This window comes from Nomascus leucogenys, chromosome 22a, assembly GCF_006542625.1.
Source record: "Nomascus leucogenys isolate Asia chromosome 22a, Asia_NLE_v1, whole genome shotgun sequence".
Classification (NCBI taxonomy): domain Eukaryota; kingdom Metazoa; phylum Chordata; class Mammalia; order Primates; family Hylobatidae; genus Nomascus; species Nomascus leucogenys.
The window spans coordinates 54,341,149-54,354,805 of NC_044402.1; the positions used below are offsets into that span (position 1 = coordinate 54,341,149).

The window sequence follows — 13,657 nt, forward strand, 5'->3', positions numbered from 1 at the left end:
GGAAGCCAAGTAAATGACCAATAAATATTTTAATCACTGTTAAAAAAAATAAAAACCTTGTACTCCTACGACTTACTCCTTCCTTGTCTCCACCCACTCTTCCATGAGAACCGAATTGGGAATTTCCACGGGAAGTGGGGGGTGGCGGGAAGGGACAGGGTAGAAATAAAGAGTGCATCCTTGAGGGGGTAGGTTCTAGGACAAGGGTGGGGCTCAAAGGCCTTGTCTCCACGACAACACAAACACAGACTTCAGGCACAGACTACAACCACCTGACCCCGACCCTGTGACTGCAGGATGTTCAACACACCCCCTCTCCCTCCCTCCATGTGCGCCCTACTCTGTGGAGCAGGGGCTTCAGTGTACCCATCAGAGGGAAAGGAAGGGCTTAGTTCTGGAAATACCTTGGGAGGGAGGGGTTGAGTAGTAGAATGGGCGGGCGATGGTGCAACTGTGGTTCCCCTTCCAGAATATATACAAGTCCACAGAGATAAAGGAAGACAGTAAGTGTGGTGGGAGATCACCCGGGGGCCACAGCGCCCTTGCATCGTGCTCCTTATTCCCTTTCCCGAAAGCTACCCCACCCCAGTAGCCTGCCCCTTCAGTTTGCTCCTCCACCTCCACCGAAGCCCATCTCCACCTTGTGGACGCTGGGTGGGGACCAGACACGTCTGCTGGACGGGGACGTGGCCGCACTCGCTTCGTCGCCGCTGCCCCCGCCCGCTCCGGGAGACTCTCTCTTGGACGGCAAGGATGGCCCCGTGGGCGTCCCAGCCCCAGGTCCGGCCCCGACCCCGCCCAGGCGGTGCCGGCGCTCACAGTGTCCTCGGTGGCGCATGAAGCTGTCTCGCCACATGAACTTCTTGGCGCAGACTCCGCACTCGTAGGGCTTGAGACCTGTGTGCGTCTTCATGTGCTCAGTCAGATGGTGCTTCATCTTGAACTTTTTGTTGCACACGGGGCAATCAAACGGCCGCAGATTGAGGTGCATGTTCACGTGCCGGTCCCGCATGCTCTTGTGGGAGAAAGCCTTCCCACAATGGCACAGAAAGATCTTATTCCCGTCTCCGCTGCCAGTCCCTCCAGGGACCCCACCAACGCTACCCGGCACACCCAGGCTCCCCACCGACGTGCCCCCCACGGTCACTGCCCCGTGTTCTGCTTGGTTCCCTGGTGGTTGGCCAGGAGCCTGTGAGGATGAGGATGAAGACGACGACGGGAAGACCAGGATCTGGTTGCCCTGCATGTCCAAGGGAAGGAGCGGTCGAGGAGGGTGGGAGGGGGCATAGGAAGAGGGAGTTGGCCCCCCCGAGTCATCAAGACCTGCCACAGGACCCCCACCCTCATATGGGCCAAAGTCATTGGAGGACTCACAGAAGTTTACCTGCTCCTCCCCCTTGTCTGGGGGCTCACTCAGGGTACGGACATCACTGATGCTAAGGGTAGCCTCAGGCCCTCCCCCCACTGGAACCCTGGAGCTACCCCCTAGTTCTTCATCTTCATCATCCTCACAGGTCAACACCAGATCTTCCTCCTCCTCTTCCTCCTCCAGATCTGGGTCTTGGGGAACCAGGGGTGCTGGTGCTGGGCAATTACCACCTCGCTTCACGTATACCCAGTGTTTCTGTGGCATGATGCTAGGGGGTGTATAGGTGGGTCTCCGGAGCCCAGCCCCAGGAACCACTGCCCCCCTCCCATCCCCACCATCATCGCACAGCTCATCTGCCTCCAGCAGCAGCTTTCCAGATGTGGCCCCCCCACTGCCAACGACAGGGGCTGGGAATACAGGGCCACCTCCTCGACGCTCCCCACTGCCCACTGCAGAAGCTGCGAATGCCTCTTGGGAGGAAGATGAGAAATCAGTGGACTCCCTGGGGCTGAAGTAGTTGCTGCTGCTGGGAGATTGATTCTCACTGGCCCGGCTGGAGGCATGGGAGCGCGCAGAGCCCATGGTAGCAGGGGCCACAGTGCCCCCACTCCCGGATGGCACCCCAGCACCAGGGACAGTGACAGAGGTGGCTGCAGCAGTAGTGATGGTGGTGGTAGCTGAGGCCCGGCCTTCTCGGAGTAGTTCAGTGCACTTGTCCACAATGTGCCACATTTGGAGCACAGACCCCACTGTAAGGAAGTTGACAATGTCAGCAGCAGCCATGCTGAGGCGGCCAGTGTAAGCGGAGGCTAGGACAGTCTCAAAGGCGCCTGGGTCCATGACACTGGGCAGCGAGATGGAGGTCATGCCCTTGAGTAGGACCTGATCATGGAAGTAAGGGGAGGAGGCAGCCAGGACAGCCCGATGAGCCCGGAACTCCCGGCCCTGCACTCGGATAGACACATCACAGAGCTGGCCCTGCAGACGCTGCTGATTGAGGGACTCCAAGAGGGCACTGGTCACCTCAGGGAAGGACACATGTACCACTGCAGCTGCTGGCAGGGGTAGTGGGGGCGGAGCCAGCGACAGCGGCAGGGGAAGTGCTGCCCCACTGGGAGACAGAGGAGATGGCTCCATGTTGTGGAGGAGGGGATACCCCCCCAGCCACAGGAACAAAGAAAGGAGGAGGGCGGCCGGGGGGGTCTCTGGGAAGAAAAAGAGAAAAGAATAATGATAACATCTCATAACGACACAGCCCGTTACAACTCAAAAATATGTTCACACTCATTATCTGTGTAACTCCCCACAACAGTGAGGTAGGTATTCCTCTCAACCCCATTCGACAGATGAGGAAACTGAAGCTCAGAAAGATTAAGAGACTATCCAAGGTCACACAGCAAGTGGCAGCGCCAGCAAACACAGGTATCTGACAAATCCTGTGCCCTTTCCTTGGAAGTTAGAGAAATAAGGTGCTCTTAGGGGCTAGAGCGGCTTCCTTCGGAATTATACCCTATTTCCCACTTACCTGAGAGCCTGACATTCCAAAATCTACCTTTTTGGTGTTTTGCACCCACTTTTTGGGAGGGGGCAGGGCAGCTCTGCTACTGAAAACCAACGCTGGCTCCATCTCCCCTCAGGGTATGCCCCCCAAGCTCCCTCGCCGACCACGCCCCCTTTCGCTCCAGCTTCTCTAGCCCCGCCCCTTTCCAGGCCCGCCCCCGTGCCCCGCCCACTATCGGGCCTTTCGACCCCGCCCCTTGTCTACCTCCGCCCACAACGGACCCCGCCCCCCCCGCTCCGTCCGAAGGGCTACCTCGCCTCTTCTCCCACCCGGAAGGCGCCCCCCAACCTCGCGCGTCCCCGCTTACCGGGCCGCGCGCCCCCGGGCCCCCCCCGCCCCTCACTCGGCGGCCAGAGCAGCAACCTGGGCCCCTCCCGCCGCCATCTTGCGCCGACTCCCTCCGCCCTCCGCCTCCGCTCCGCCTCCCGCCCCTCCGCCTTTAAAGGCACAGCCGGGCACCCCGCCCGTGCCGCTGGGCAATACTCGGCCGACTCGGCCACTTTGCCTTTAAAGACCGTCGCCTCATTCCACCTTAAAAGATGAGGTCCCCTCCTCCGCTGGGAGCTCAGGACTTGGTTCGGCCGAAGCATTTATTCCCCTTTAAAGCTATAAGCCTGCCTTTTCCCATTGGCGATGGGTCCAGGTATCGTTCCCCAGGCTCCGCCTCTGAGCTGTGACCATTAGCTGGTTGGTGGGATCTAATCGCCCTCTTCCTAGCTCCTTACAGTCTCCCTGAAGCCCCGCCCCCTTTCTCCAGGCCTGGATTGGCCAAATAACCTTGAGTCGGCCCCTCATTGGTTTTTTCACTCCTACTGCACGAAGTGAAAAAGTAAAGTGCGTTAAGGCGGCTGAAACACTTAAAAAAAAAAAAAAAAAAGTACAGCCTGAACAACATGGCGAAACCCTGTCTCTACAAAAAATACAAACAACAAAAACAAAAATTAGCCAGGCATGGTGGCACGCGCCTGTAGTCCCGGCTACTCGGGAGGCTGAGGCATTATCGCTTGAGACTGGGAGGTCCAGGCTGCAGTGAGCTGTGATCGCACCACTGCACTCTGGCCTGGGCGACACAGCGAGACAAAAAAAAAAAAAGGCCAGGCTAGAAAGGACAGATCGGGACTACCCCGGGGATATTGGGCTAACCCTGAGCAAGGGGACAGCTAATGCCAATCTGTAACAGTAGAAGGACAAGAAAAAGACAGTGATACAGTAAGAAAAGAACTTTATTGTTTATTAATGTTTCTGTGTAAAACTTAAGCTTTTTTTCTTTTTTTTTTTTTAAAGAAACACCACCAAAAGGGGATTAGCTTAGTCCATCCCTTCCTCAGTCATCTGCTTCCCACCTTCCTCCAAATGCTATCCCAAAACATTCTGGAGGCAGGGAGAAGGGGAGGCAGCTAATCAGAGTCTGAGAGCACGATGATCTCTTCTGGATCGCATTGTGTGGCCACACTTGTCTGCAGGGAAGTGAGAGACAGAGTCAAAGAGATCTGGAGTACAGGAGAAAAGACACAGGAGGATTTAGAGGATTTAAAACGGTGGGAAAAAGGAAGAGACAGGATGTGGCACGTGCAATATTCAGACAGAACAGCTGAAACAGACAATGAAAGAGAACAAATTATCAGAGGAAACACGCCCTCCCCTTCTTACCTTGTAAGTACCAGGCCGAGGAGGTTGTGAATGGGGGGTTTGGGACAGCTGGGCTGGAGAAGGGATGCAGAGGGAGCTGGTCACCAGGCCATGGCTGGGAGAGTCCACCCTTGTGGAGGAATCAGCAACTGGGGCCAAGGAAGCCAAGGGGGAAGGTGGGCTGGGCAGGGTACATATCTTTTTCCCATTCTTCTCATGCACTGACCTTTGCCTTTCCACAGAGCTAGAAACAGAAACATAAATATGTGGAGGGGTACGGGAAGACTGAGGCTGGAGGGGGGCAGTCCAGTCTCTCCCAGCAGACTCAATTCCCCAATATTCCTCTCCGAAAGTCCCCTCCAATCCCTCCTTGGCTTCCCTCTTCCTCCTCCTGTTGTTATTACCTGTTTCCTAATGGCCCTGATCCTGTTTGCTTCTTCTCCTTCCGAGATTTTTTGCAGGGGGGACCAGAATCTCCCCAGTTGTGAGGAGAGACGCCTCCATTGAAAGAAGTAGAAGAGACCATGCCTGCCCCATTCTCTAAGACAGTGGTGAAGGGCTCCTCTGATTGCTTCCTGGAAGAGGAAATGTCTGTCTCCACAGAGGAAGGGGTATCCAGGGGCAAAGCTTCAATCTCTAGCTCAAAGAGCTGAGACACAGGGCTTTCTTCCTCCAGGGTCAGCTCCTCAGGCTGTTCTCCATTGCTTTCAGCATCTATGCTGGAGGGGGCCAGGGGTTCTTCTGACAGTAACGATGGTGACACTATGCGTCCTTTGTTTTGCAGCTCCCCTGAAGACCTACTGATCTGTTTGCCAGGTTCCAGGTTCTTTTCAGTGGAGATCTGTGGTGAGGACATGGGGCTCTTGTCTCCATTGTTACCTGGAAAAGAAGAAAAAGGGAGAGGGCAGCCTGAGAATGAGGGGAAAAACATACTGCTGAGAGGACACTAGGAGGAGGAAGGGAAAGGTTTCAAACAGGTGGCTCATGCCTAACAAAACAGAAATGACAGGTGAGGATAGTGTTCCCTTGACATACCTGCTGCTGCTTCTTCCTCTTCGTCCTCCTCTTCATCATCCTCCTGACCCTCCTGCATCTGTTCCAGATCCTCCTCCTCTTCAGAATCTGTGGCCTCCTCCTCTTCTTCTTCCTCCTCCTCCTCCTCCTCTTCCTCATCACTCTCCTCATCTTCTTCATCATCTGTCTCAGCTCTGGAGGCAGAAGGGCACCCGTGGGATGCCATTCCACTAGGGCCCTGGGAGACAAAGAAGTTTCTCTAAGGAATCCCTTGCCCCAGAGGGTTTGGTTCTTGCATTCCTTCTCATGCTCCCCCCCATCAGTCAACCTGGACTCCCTGGTGGCCAGTGCAGGGGAAGGACAATGTCTCTCTGAAGGCTGTACCCCATCCACACCTCACCAGAATCCAAGGAGGCGTTGGGGGTGTCTGCAGAGTGGGAAGAGGTGCCTTGGAACCGAGCTCTTCTCTTTTTTCTCTCGCCCTCCTCACTTTTGTCTTGCATCGTTGCATATTTGGAGATGACCTCATCCAGCTGACTCATGGCCAAACTCCGGTTTTCCCGAAGGCGCCGGGCCAACACAGGATCTGATAGTGCAGGGTCAGTGCCTACGTGGAAAGACATAAAGTCAGAGCACTCAGGCCTTGAAGGGACTAGAAGAGTACAAACCCTAGAAAGGACTAGAGAGATGCCCCATCCCCTCATACCTGACATATAAGGGTCACTGAGAGGCATCCCACCAACCCCCTACCTGGCCTATAGTCATCTGTGAGGTGGCAGCCAAAGTTGTAGATGAGATCGAGGTGACGTCGTTCCTGTAACCTGATGCCCACATCTCGGAAGGCATCCTGAGCCATGAGCTGGAGCTGCTGTCGGGGGAGGCCAAGGCTGTGTCGGGCAGCTGCCTTCTCTACAGCCCGAAGCACATCCCCATAGTCAGGGAAGGTATCAGGCCCTGGCTTGTTGATGAGCCGCTCAATGCGCCTGTTAACCTCTGGGTAGCGGGTGCCACGGTAGGGGATGCGCTGCTCTATGACACGGCCGGTCAGTGAAGAGCAGTCTTTCAGCTCACATAGTCGCCCAAAGAGGCGGATCAGCTTACGCTTCAACCGTGCCTCCTGCAGGTATGTGGAGTCTGGGTCATCCAATTCTGAGAGATCCAACTCCTTTTCCTGCAGCCGCCGGATCTCTGCCACATAGAGCGCCAGCAGCTGCTCCAAGCGCTGGATCTGCCGCCGGGAACCACGGGTCCTTGGGGCCTGAGAGGCAGTGTTTTCAGCATTTGTGGGGTCCAAGGAGAGGTGTGTGGGAGGGTTATTCCCAGAGGGCTCATTGGAGGTGGTGGTGGCAGGGGCCAAGTTCAGCTTCTTTTTGGCTGAGTGGGCCTTGAGAACAGTGCAGAGCTCATTGATGTAGACATAGAGCTTAGCTGGCCGGCTCCGGGCCCGAGATAGGACCCTAGAGAGGATGTTGCAGAACTCCGCCGAGGCCAAAAACAGAGAGTGGGCACGTTGCTGCCGGTTATAGAGGAATGGGACCACCTCAGGGTGGTCTGCTGTCTGCGTCTTACAAAGTTCAAGGAACTAGAAGGTTCAGGGGAAGAAGGCGAAGAGAGACAAGGGAGGGGGTTGAGAGAAAGGGGAGGTGGGGTTAGTGGGGAAGAAAGGACAGGAGAACCAGTCAGCCATCCCCCTCCCTGGGGTACAACAATCTTCCCCGCTAAAGCTCACCTCTTCAAACAGCTTCTCATTCTCCAGCTTGTAGCATTTCTTGCCGCCCGAACTACTGCTTCCTCTGGCCGCATGAGGCTCAGAGGAGCTAGGGGCTTCTGCCCCAGGTGAGGCCGCATTGGGGAGTGGGTGGGAGGGCCCTGGCTGAGCAGCTGCTTCATCTTCGTCATCATCATCCAGCACGATGATGCTGTTAGCGGTGGCCATAGGGGATCAAATCCCCCGGAGGGAGGAAGTGGTGGGGATTTCAGAATTCCTGCTGGAAGGGGATGGGGCCTCAGAATGAGCCCCTCCAGCATAGCCCCATCCCTTCACCTCACACATTTTCTGAACTCCTTGGGTTTCAGTAACATCCAGCCCTGACCAACACTGTCTTCACCACCTGATTTCAATAACCATTAGTTAGTTCTATATGCTTTTCGGGCTCTTCAAGTGGTGTGGGGGGGCAAGCCACCCCCACGTCTTAAGTTGCCACCTTCTGCTCCACCCCTCACGTCGATTTCCGGTCTTTCTGTTGCATTTCCCCCCTATTTTCCGGTCTTTCTGTTGCATTTCCCCCCCATTTCTCAGAGTTGGCAAGTTGATTCTTCCTCCCACACTGCACCCCAAATCGTCCTGACACCTCCTTGCACAGATAACACACTCCTGTGTGCGCCACCTCATGTGTTTGCCCCCCTGCCCTCAAAAAGTCAACCCCACACCCACCCCATCCTGAATGATCACCCCAACTCCTAGACTCTCTGAGGTGAAAAAGGTTCCCTCCCAACAGTACGTTCTCTTTTCTCCTCCTTGAATTATCTCCATATTTCACCCTCCGATGAGTCTCCTCAAACTGGGGCTTTAGGTTGAAGATATTTTACCCAAGTCCCCTCCCTTTCACCCCACCCTAATTTCCCCCATTCTCTCGGTGACCTGTAACTGATCAAAAGTTCCCCCCACCGCGCTACGCTCTCCCGATTCCTCTTAGATCCCAACCCTGGGTCCGGCCGGTCCGGTAGAAGCGCTTCCCGCCAAATCCCCCTCCCCCAGTTCAGCCCCCGGCCGCTCCACTCCCTTTCAGGGATAGGAAGGTACCACAGCTTTCCCCTCAGACTCAGCGCCCGGCTCTCCCCAATACTTCTCCCTCTATATCCCCGCCCCCGCCTCTGATCCCCGCACCGTCCGGCCCCCACCTCACAAACCGTCTCTGGAGGCGACCCTCGCCGCAGATCTCAGAACCTCGCATGGTTCCCTCCGCCTTCCTTCCCACTCCCACCGCAGGCCCCACTACGGACCGGAAGTCACAGAGTTTCCGCCTGCATGCAACTAAGCGCCGCCATATTGTCGTACGGAACACAGGCTTCCTGTGGCCGGAAGTGGCTGTAGGACCGCCCCACGAACACCTCCAGTGCGGCCCACATAGTCGGCGATCTCTTCCAGGTCGGAGTTTGTCTCACCAAACCCAGGGGTCCCAAAGCAGCTGGGGGCCGCCATTTTGCCGTACGGCGCTGGCTACGCCGGGACTCCGGTGCGCAGCCAGTGGAGCTCTTTTCACCCGGTGCTTCTACGACTCCGCCAATCAGAAACTTCCTGCCCCAACCGCCAGCGAGTAGCGCGTGGGGAGGACCGAGCCTCCTTTCTAAGGAGGGGAAGGGGAACCGAACAGGGTGGATTAGGAATTGGGCTTTCCAAAGCTGCGCAGAGTTTCAGGGACGGGCAGAAGTCTCTTAAAAGGGAAGTCAAACCTTTTCCTTCAGTTGGGCTATTGGCAAGCTATCTGGCCCTGCTTTCCTGTCCCCCAAGGTTCGCGTTTCCACGGCTTATTCGGCTCACCCAGCCTCTTCCCCTGCAAGGGCGGCGCGCTCCTTGCCGCTGTCCAGCAGCTGCTTCTACTGCCAGGTGCTGCGTTCCGCGATCGTTATAACACATGCGTACAAATGAGCACAAGGCGCCATACAAGTGTTGTTATTATTATTACTATTGTTGCTGATTTGCTTTTCAAGTTTCACCACAGAACTAATGACCAGCCAGACCGTTGGGACCTGAATGGTTCTTCTCCAGAGCGGGTCCTCGAAGGGCCGTCTGTGCTGACCAGGAGGCCGTGCTTTGTCGTGGGAGGCCTAGGGTCTGCGGATGGGCGATGACGGGGTGGGGCTTGGAGGAGAGTTTGTGCAAATTGCCGCTGCGAGGGCTGCTGTGAGGCGAAATGAGGCTCATAAAATACTTTGGGTCTCCTCCTCCTCTTCGGGGAGACGGGAAAAAAGAATGAAGGATGAAGAAACAGATTTGATACCCACCTCGTTGAGTTTAGGGAGGCTGGAGGGACTCGTGGAGGCAAGGCTGGGTCCAGAGGTGAGCTTATGAGGAAACCAGAAACATTAACAGGGTCCCAATCGCTAAGATTCCCATTTCCACAAGTGGTGGGCATCTTGCCACGTAACTAGGGTCACAGAGCTTATTAGATCCCTAACGCTGAGTCCTAGAATCGCAAACACCCGTCTGTTGAACAATCCCACATCACTTCTCGCCAGTCGTCAAAGTCTACACCTTTCAAAATGGGGAACATAAAAACTCTCCGCGGGGACTGGAACTTGGAAGATGTAAGGGGTTTAATTTCAAGAACCTCAACTTTGCCAAAATTGGTCTTCCTAAGGAAACACCTGCAGTACAGGTTCTCATTCTTCACTTCTCCTTTTACAATAGAGTCACCCTCTTAAGAAAAAAAAAAGAATAGTTATCTTTTTTCCCCTCCCCCCTCAAAAGTATAGTTCTCAACCATGAAATCTCCTGAGGGTAATCTTACCTGTTTAAAATAAAGGGAAATGTATCCTGTTTCTTTCATCAAGGCACCATGAATACCACCTTTTCTTTTTTTTTTTTTCTTGTCTTTTTTTTTTTTTAAAGGCAGGGTCGGCCGGGTGTGATGGTTCATGCCTGTAATCCCAGCACTTTGGGGGTCCGAGGCGGGCGTATCATGGGGTCAAGAGATCGAGACCATCCTGGCCAACATGGTGAAACCCCGTCTCTACTAAAAATACAAAAAAAATATCTGGGCGTGGTGGCAGGCGCCTGTAATCCCAGCTACTCAGGAGGCTGAGGCAGGAGAACCGCTCGAACCCGGGAGGCGGAGGTTGCAGTGAGCCAAGATCGCGTCATGGCACTCCAGCCTGGGCGACAGAGCGAGATTATCTCAAAAAAAAAAAAAAAGAAAAAGAAAAAGAAAAAAAGGGTCTTGTTCTATCACCTAGGCTGGAATGCGGTGGTACGATCATAGCTCACTGTAACCTCAAATTCCTGGGCTCAAGCCATCTTCCCACCTCAAGTAGCTAGGACTGCAGGCGCACAGCACCTCACCCGGCTCACCACCTCACCCAGCTAATTTATTTATTTATTTATTTTTTTTTTTTTGAGAAGGAGTCTCACGCTTTCACCCAAGCTGGAGTGCAGCGGCGCGATCTCGGCTCACTGCAGGCTCCGCCCCCCGGGGTTCACGCCATTCTCCTGCTTCAGCCTCCCACGTAGCTGGGACTACAGGCGCCCGCCACCTCACCCGGCTAATTTTTTGTATTTTTAGTAGAGACGGGGTTTCACTGTGTTAGCCAGGGTGGTCTCTATCTCCTGACCTCGTGATCCGCCCGCCTCGGCCTCCCATAGTGCTGGGATTACAGGCGTGAGCCACCGCGCCCGGCCTAATTTTTTTTTTTTAAGTTTTTTGTAGAGGCTGGGTGTGGTGGCTCATGCCTGTAATCCCAGAACTTTGGGAGGCCGAGGCGGGCGGATCACCTGAGGTCAGGAGTTTGAGACCAGCCTGGCCAACATGGTGAAATCCCGTCTCTACTAAAAATACAAAAATTAGCTGGGCTTGGTGGCACGCGCCCGTAGTCCCAGCTACTCGCGAGGCTAAGGTAGGAGAATCGCTTGAACCCGGGAGGCGGAGGTTGCAGTGAGCTGAGATCAGCCACTGCACTCCAGCCCAGCGACAGAGCAAGACTCTGTCTCAAAAAAAAAAAAAAAAAAAAGGTTTTTTGTAGCGACAGGGTCTCACTGTGTTGCCCAGATGGATCTTGAGCTCCTTGCCTCAAGCAATCCTCCCACCTCAGTGTCTCAAAGTGCTGGGATTATGGGCATGAACCGCCACTCCCAGACTACTATCTTATTAAATATTTCTTTTTAACAGTTATAAAAATGTGTACGATGGGCCAGGCGCGGTGGCTCACGCCTGTAATCCCAGCACTTTGGGAGGCCGAGGCGGGTGGATCACGAGGTCAGGAGATCGAGACCACGGTGAAACCCTGTCTCTATTAAAAATACAAAAAATTAGCCGGGCGTGGTGGCGGGCGCCTGTAGTCCCAGCTACTCGGAGAGGCTGAGGCAGGAGAATGGCGTGAACCCGGGAGGCGGAGCTTGCAATGAGCCGAGATCGCGCCACTGCACGCCAGCCTGGGTGACAGAGCGAGACTCCGTCTCAAAAAAAAAAAAAAGTGTACGATCACATGTTTATAAGAACATTCTGTTCTTATAATAATTGTAACAGTAACTCCTCCAGAATAATTTTTAACAACTAGAGTCTTACAATCACAAGAAAGATATTTTTCATCTCAATTAATATATATGTATATGCAGGAAGATGTAAAAGATTGGACAATAAAGGACTTTCAAGTATAAAAGCATAAAGTTTGTGGGGAAGTGGAGTAGTAGTAGGAGCTCAAGGAGAAAAGAGGTGATGAAAGAAAAAAAGGAATGATTCCCAACTGGTAAGAACTTATTTATACTTTTTTTTTTTTTTGAGATGGAGTCTTGCTCTGTCACCCAGGCTGGAGTTCAATGGCACAATCTCGGCTCACTGCAACCCCCGCCTTCCTGAGTTTAAGCGATTCTCCTGCCTCAACCTCCTGAGCAGCTGGGATTACAGGCACACAACACCATGCCCAGCTAATTTTTTGTATTTTTTTTTTTTTTTTTTTTTTTTAGTAGAGATGGGTTTTCGGCATGTTGGCCAGGCTGGTCTCGAACTCCTGACCTCGTGATCCACCCAGCTCCGCCTCCCAAAGTGCTGGGATTACAGGCGTGAAGCACCATGCCCGGCCATCACTATGATATTTCAATTCCACTGGACAATAAATGGTGATCTAATTGTTTTATTTTAAAATGTGGGGCCAGGCATGGTGACTCACGCCTATAATCCTACCACTTTGGGATGCCAAGGCGGGCAGATCACTTGAGGTCAGGAGTTCCAGACCAGCCTGACCAACATGAGGAAACCTCATCTCTACTACAGATACACAAAATTAGCCAGGCATGGTCGTGGGCGCCTGTAATCCCAGCTATTTGGGAGCTGAGGCAGGAGAATCCCTTGAATTTGGGAGGCGAAGGTTGCAGTGAGCCAAGATCACGCCACTGCACTTCAGCCTGGGTGACAGAGCAAGACTATGTCTCAAAAAATAAAAAAATAGGCCGGGCGTGGTGGCTCAAACCTGTAATCCCAGCACTTTGGGAGGCTGAGGCGGGTGGATTACCTGAGGTCAGGAGTTCGAGACCAGCCTGGCCAACATGATGAAACCCCGTCTCTACTAAAATTACAAAAAAATTAGCTGAGTGTAGTGGCGGGCGCCTGTAGTCCCAGCTATTTGGGAGGCTGAGGCAGGAGAATCGCTTGAACCTAGGAGGCAGAGGTTGCTGGGAGCCAAGATCACACCACTACACTCCAGCCTGGGCGACACAGAGAGACTCTGTCTCAAAAAAATAAATAAATAGGCCAGGTGCAGTGGCTCACGCAGTAATTCCAGCACTTTGGGAGGCCAAGGCGGGCAGATCACGAAATCTAGGACTTAGAGACCAGCCTGGCCGATATGGTGACATCCCGTCTCTCCTAAAAATACAAAAATTAGCCGGGCATGGTGGCTGGCACCTTTAGTCCCAGCTACTCGGGAAGCTGAGGCAGAAGAATCGCTTGAACCCAGGAGGCGGAGGTTTCAGTGAGCTGAGATGGTGCCACTACACTCCAGCCTGGGTGACAGAGCAAGACCCCCTCTCAAAAAATAAATAAATAAATAAATAAAATGTGGCCAGATGCTGTGGCTCACTGCCTATAATCCTAGCACTTTGGGAAGTTGAGGTGGGTGGATTGCTTGATCTCAGGAGTACAGACCAGCCTAGGCAACATAGTGAGACCTCATCTCAATAAATCAATAAATAGGCTGGAGGCAGTGGCTCACGCCTGTAATCCCAGCACTTTGGGAGGCTGAGGTGGGTGGATCACTTGAGGTTAGGAGTTCCAGACCAGCCTTGCCAACATGGTGAAACCCCGCCTCTACTAAAAATACAAATATTAGCTGGGCATGGTGGCATACACCTGTAGTGCCACCTATTTGGGGGC

At 53.8% G+C, this 13,657-nt stretch overlaps 2 protein-coding genes across 7 annotated transcripts; both read right to left on the reverse strand.

The window, feature by feature from the left end:
• Positions 1–10: 10 nt before the first annotated feature.
• On the reverse strand, positions 11–3,323 carry ZBTB22 (zinc finger and BTB domain containing 22). Its single transcript, XM_030802917.1, has 2 exons — positions 3,238–3,323; positions 11–2,574 (listed from the first exon to the last, which is right to left on the reverse strand). The coding sequence occupies exon 2, from the start codon at positions 2,504–2,506 to the stop codon at positions 602–604; it is 1,905 nt and encodes a 634-aa protein (XP_030658777.1). The 5' UTR covers positions 2,507–2,574; positions 3,238–3,323; the 3' UTR covers positions 11–601.
• Positions 3,324–4,135: 812 nt separating this feature from the next.
• DAXX (death domain associated protein) lies at positions 4,136–8,629 on the reverse strand. Of its 6 annotated transcripts, none has more exons than XM_030802915.1 (8): positions 8,475–8,629; positions 7,303–7,558; positions 6,324–7,155; positions 5,969–6,180; positions 5,595–5,811; positions 4,964–5,438; positions 4,581–4,803; positions 4,136–4,387 (listed from the first exon to the last, which is right to left on the reverse strand). In XM_030802915.1, the coding sequence occupies exons 2-8, from the start codon at positions 7,507–7,509 to the stop codon at positions 4,328–4,330; spliced, it is 2,226 nt and encodes a 741-aa protein (XP_030658775.1). In that variant the 5' UTR covers positions 7,510–7,558; positions 8,475–8,629; the 3' UTR covers positions 4,136–4,327. The 6 variants fall into 6 exon arrangements, with proteins under 6 accessions (XP_030658775.1, XP_030658774.1, XP_030658771.1 ...); XM_030802914.1 differs by having other exon boundaries at positions 7,303–7,561; XM_030802911.1 differs by having other exon boundaries at positions 4,142–4,803.
• Between the last annotated feature and the right edge of the window lie 5,028 nt (positions 8,630–13,657).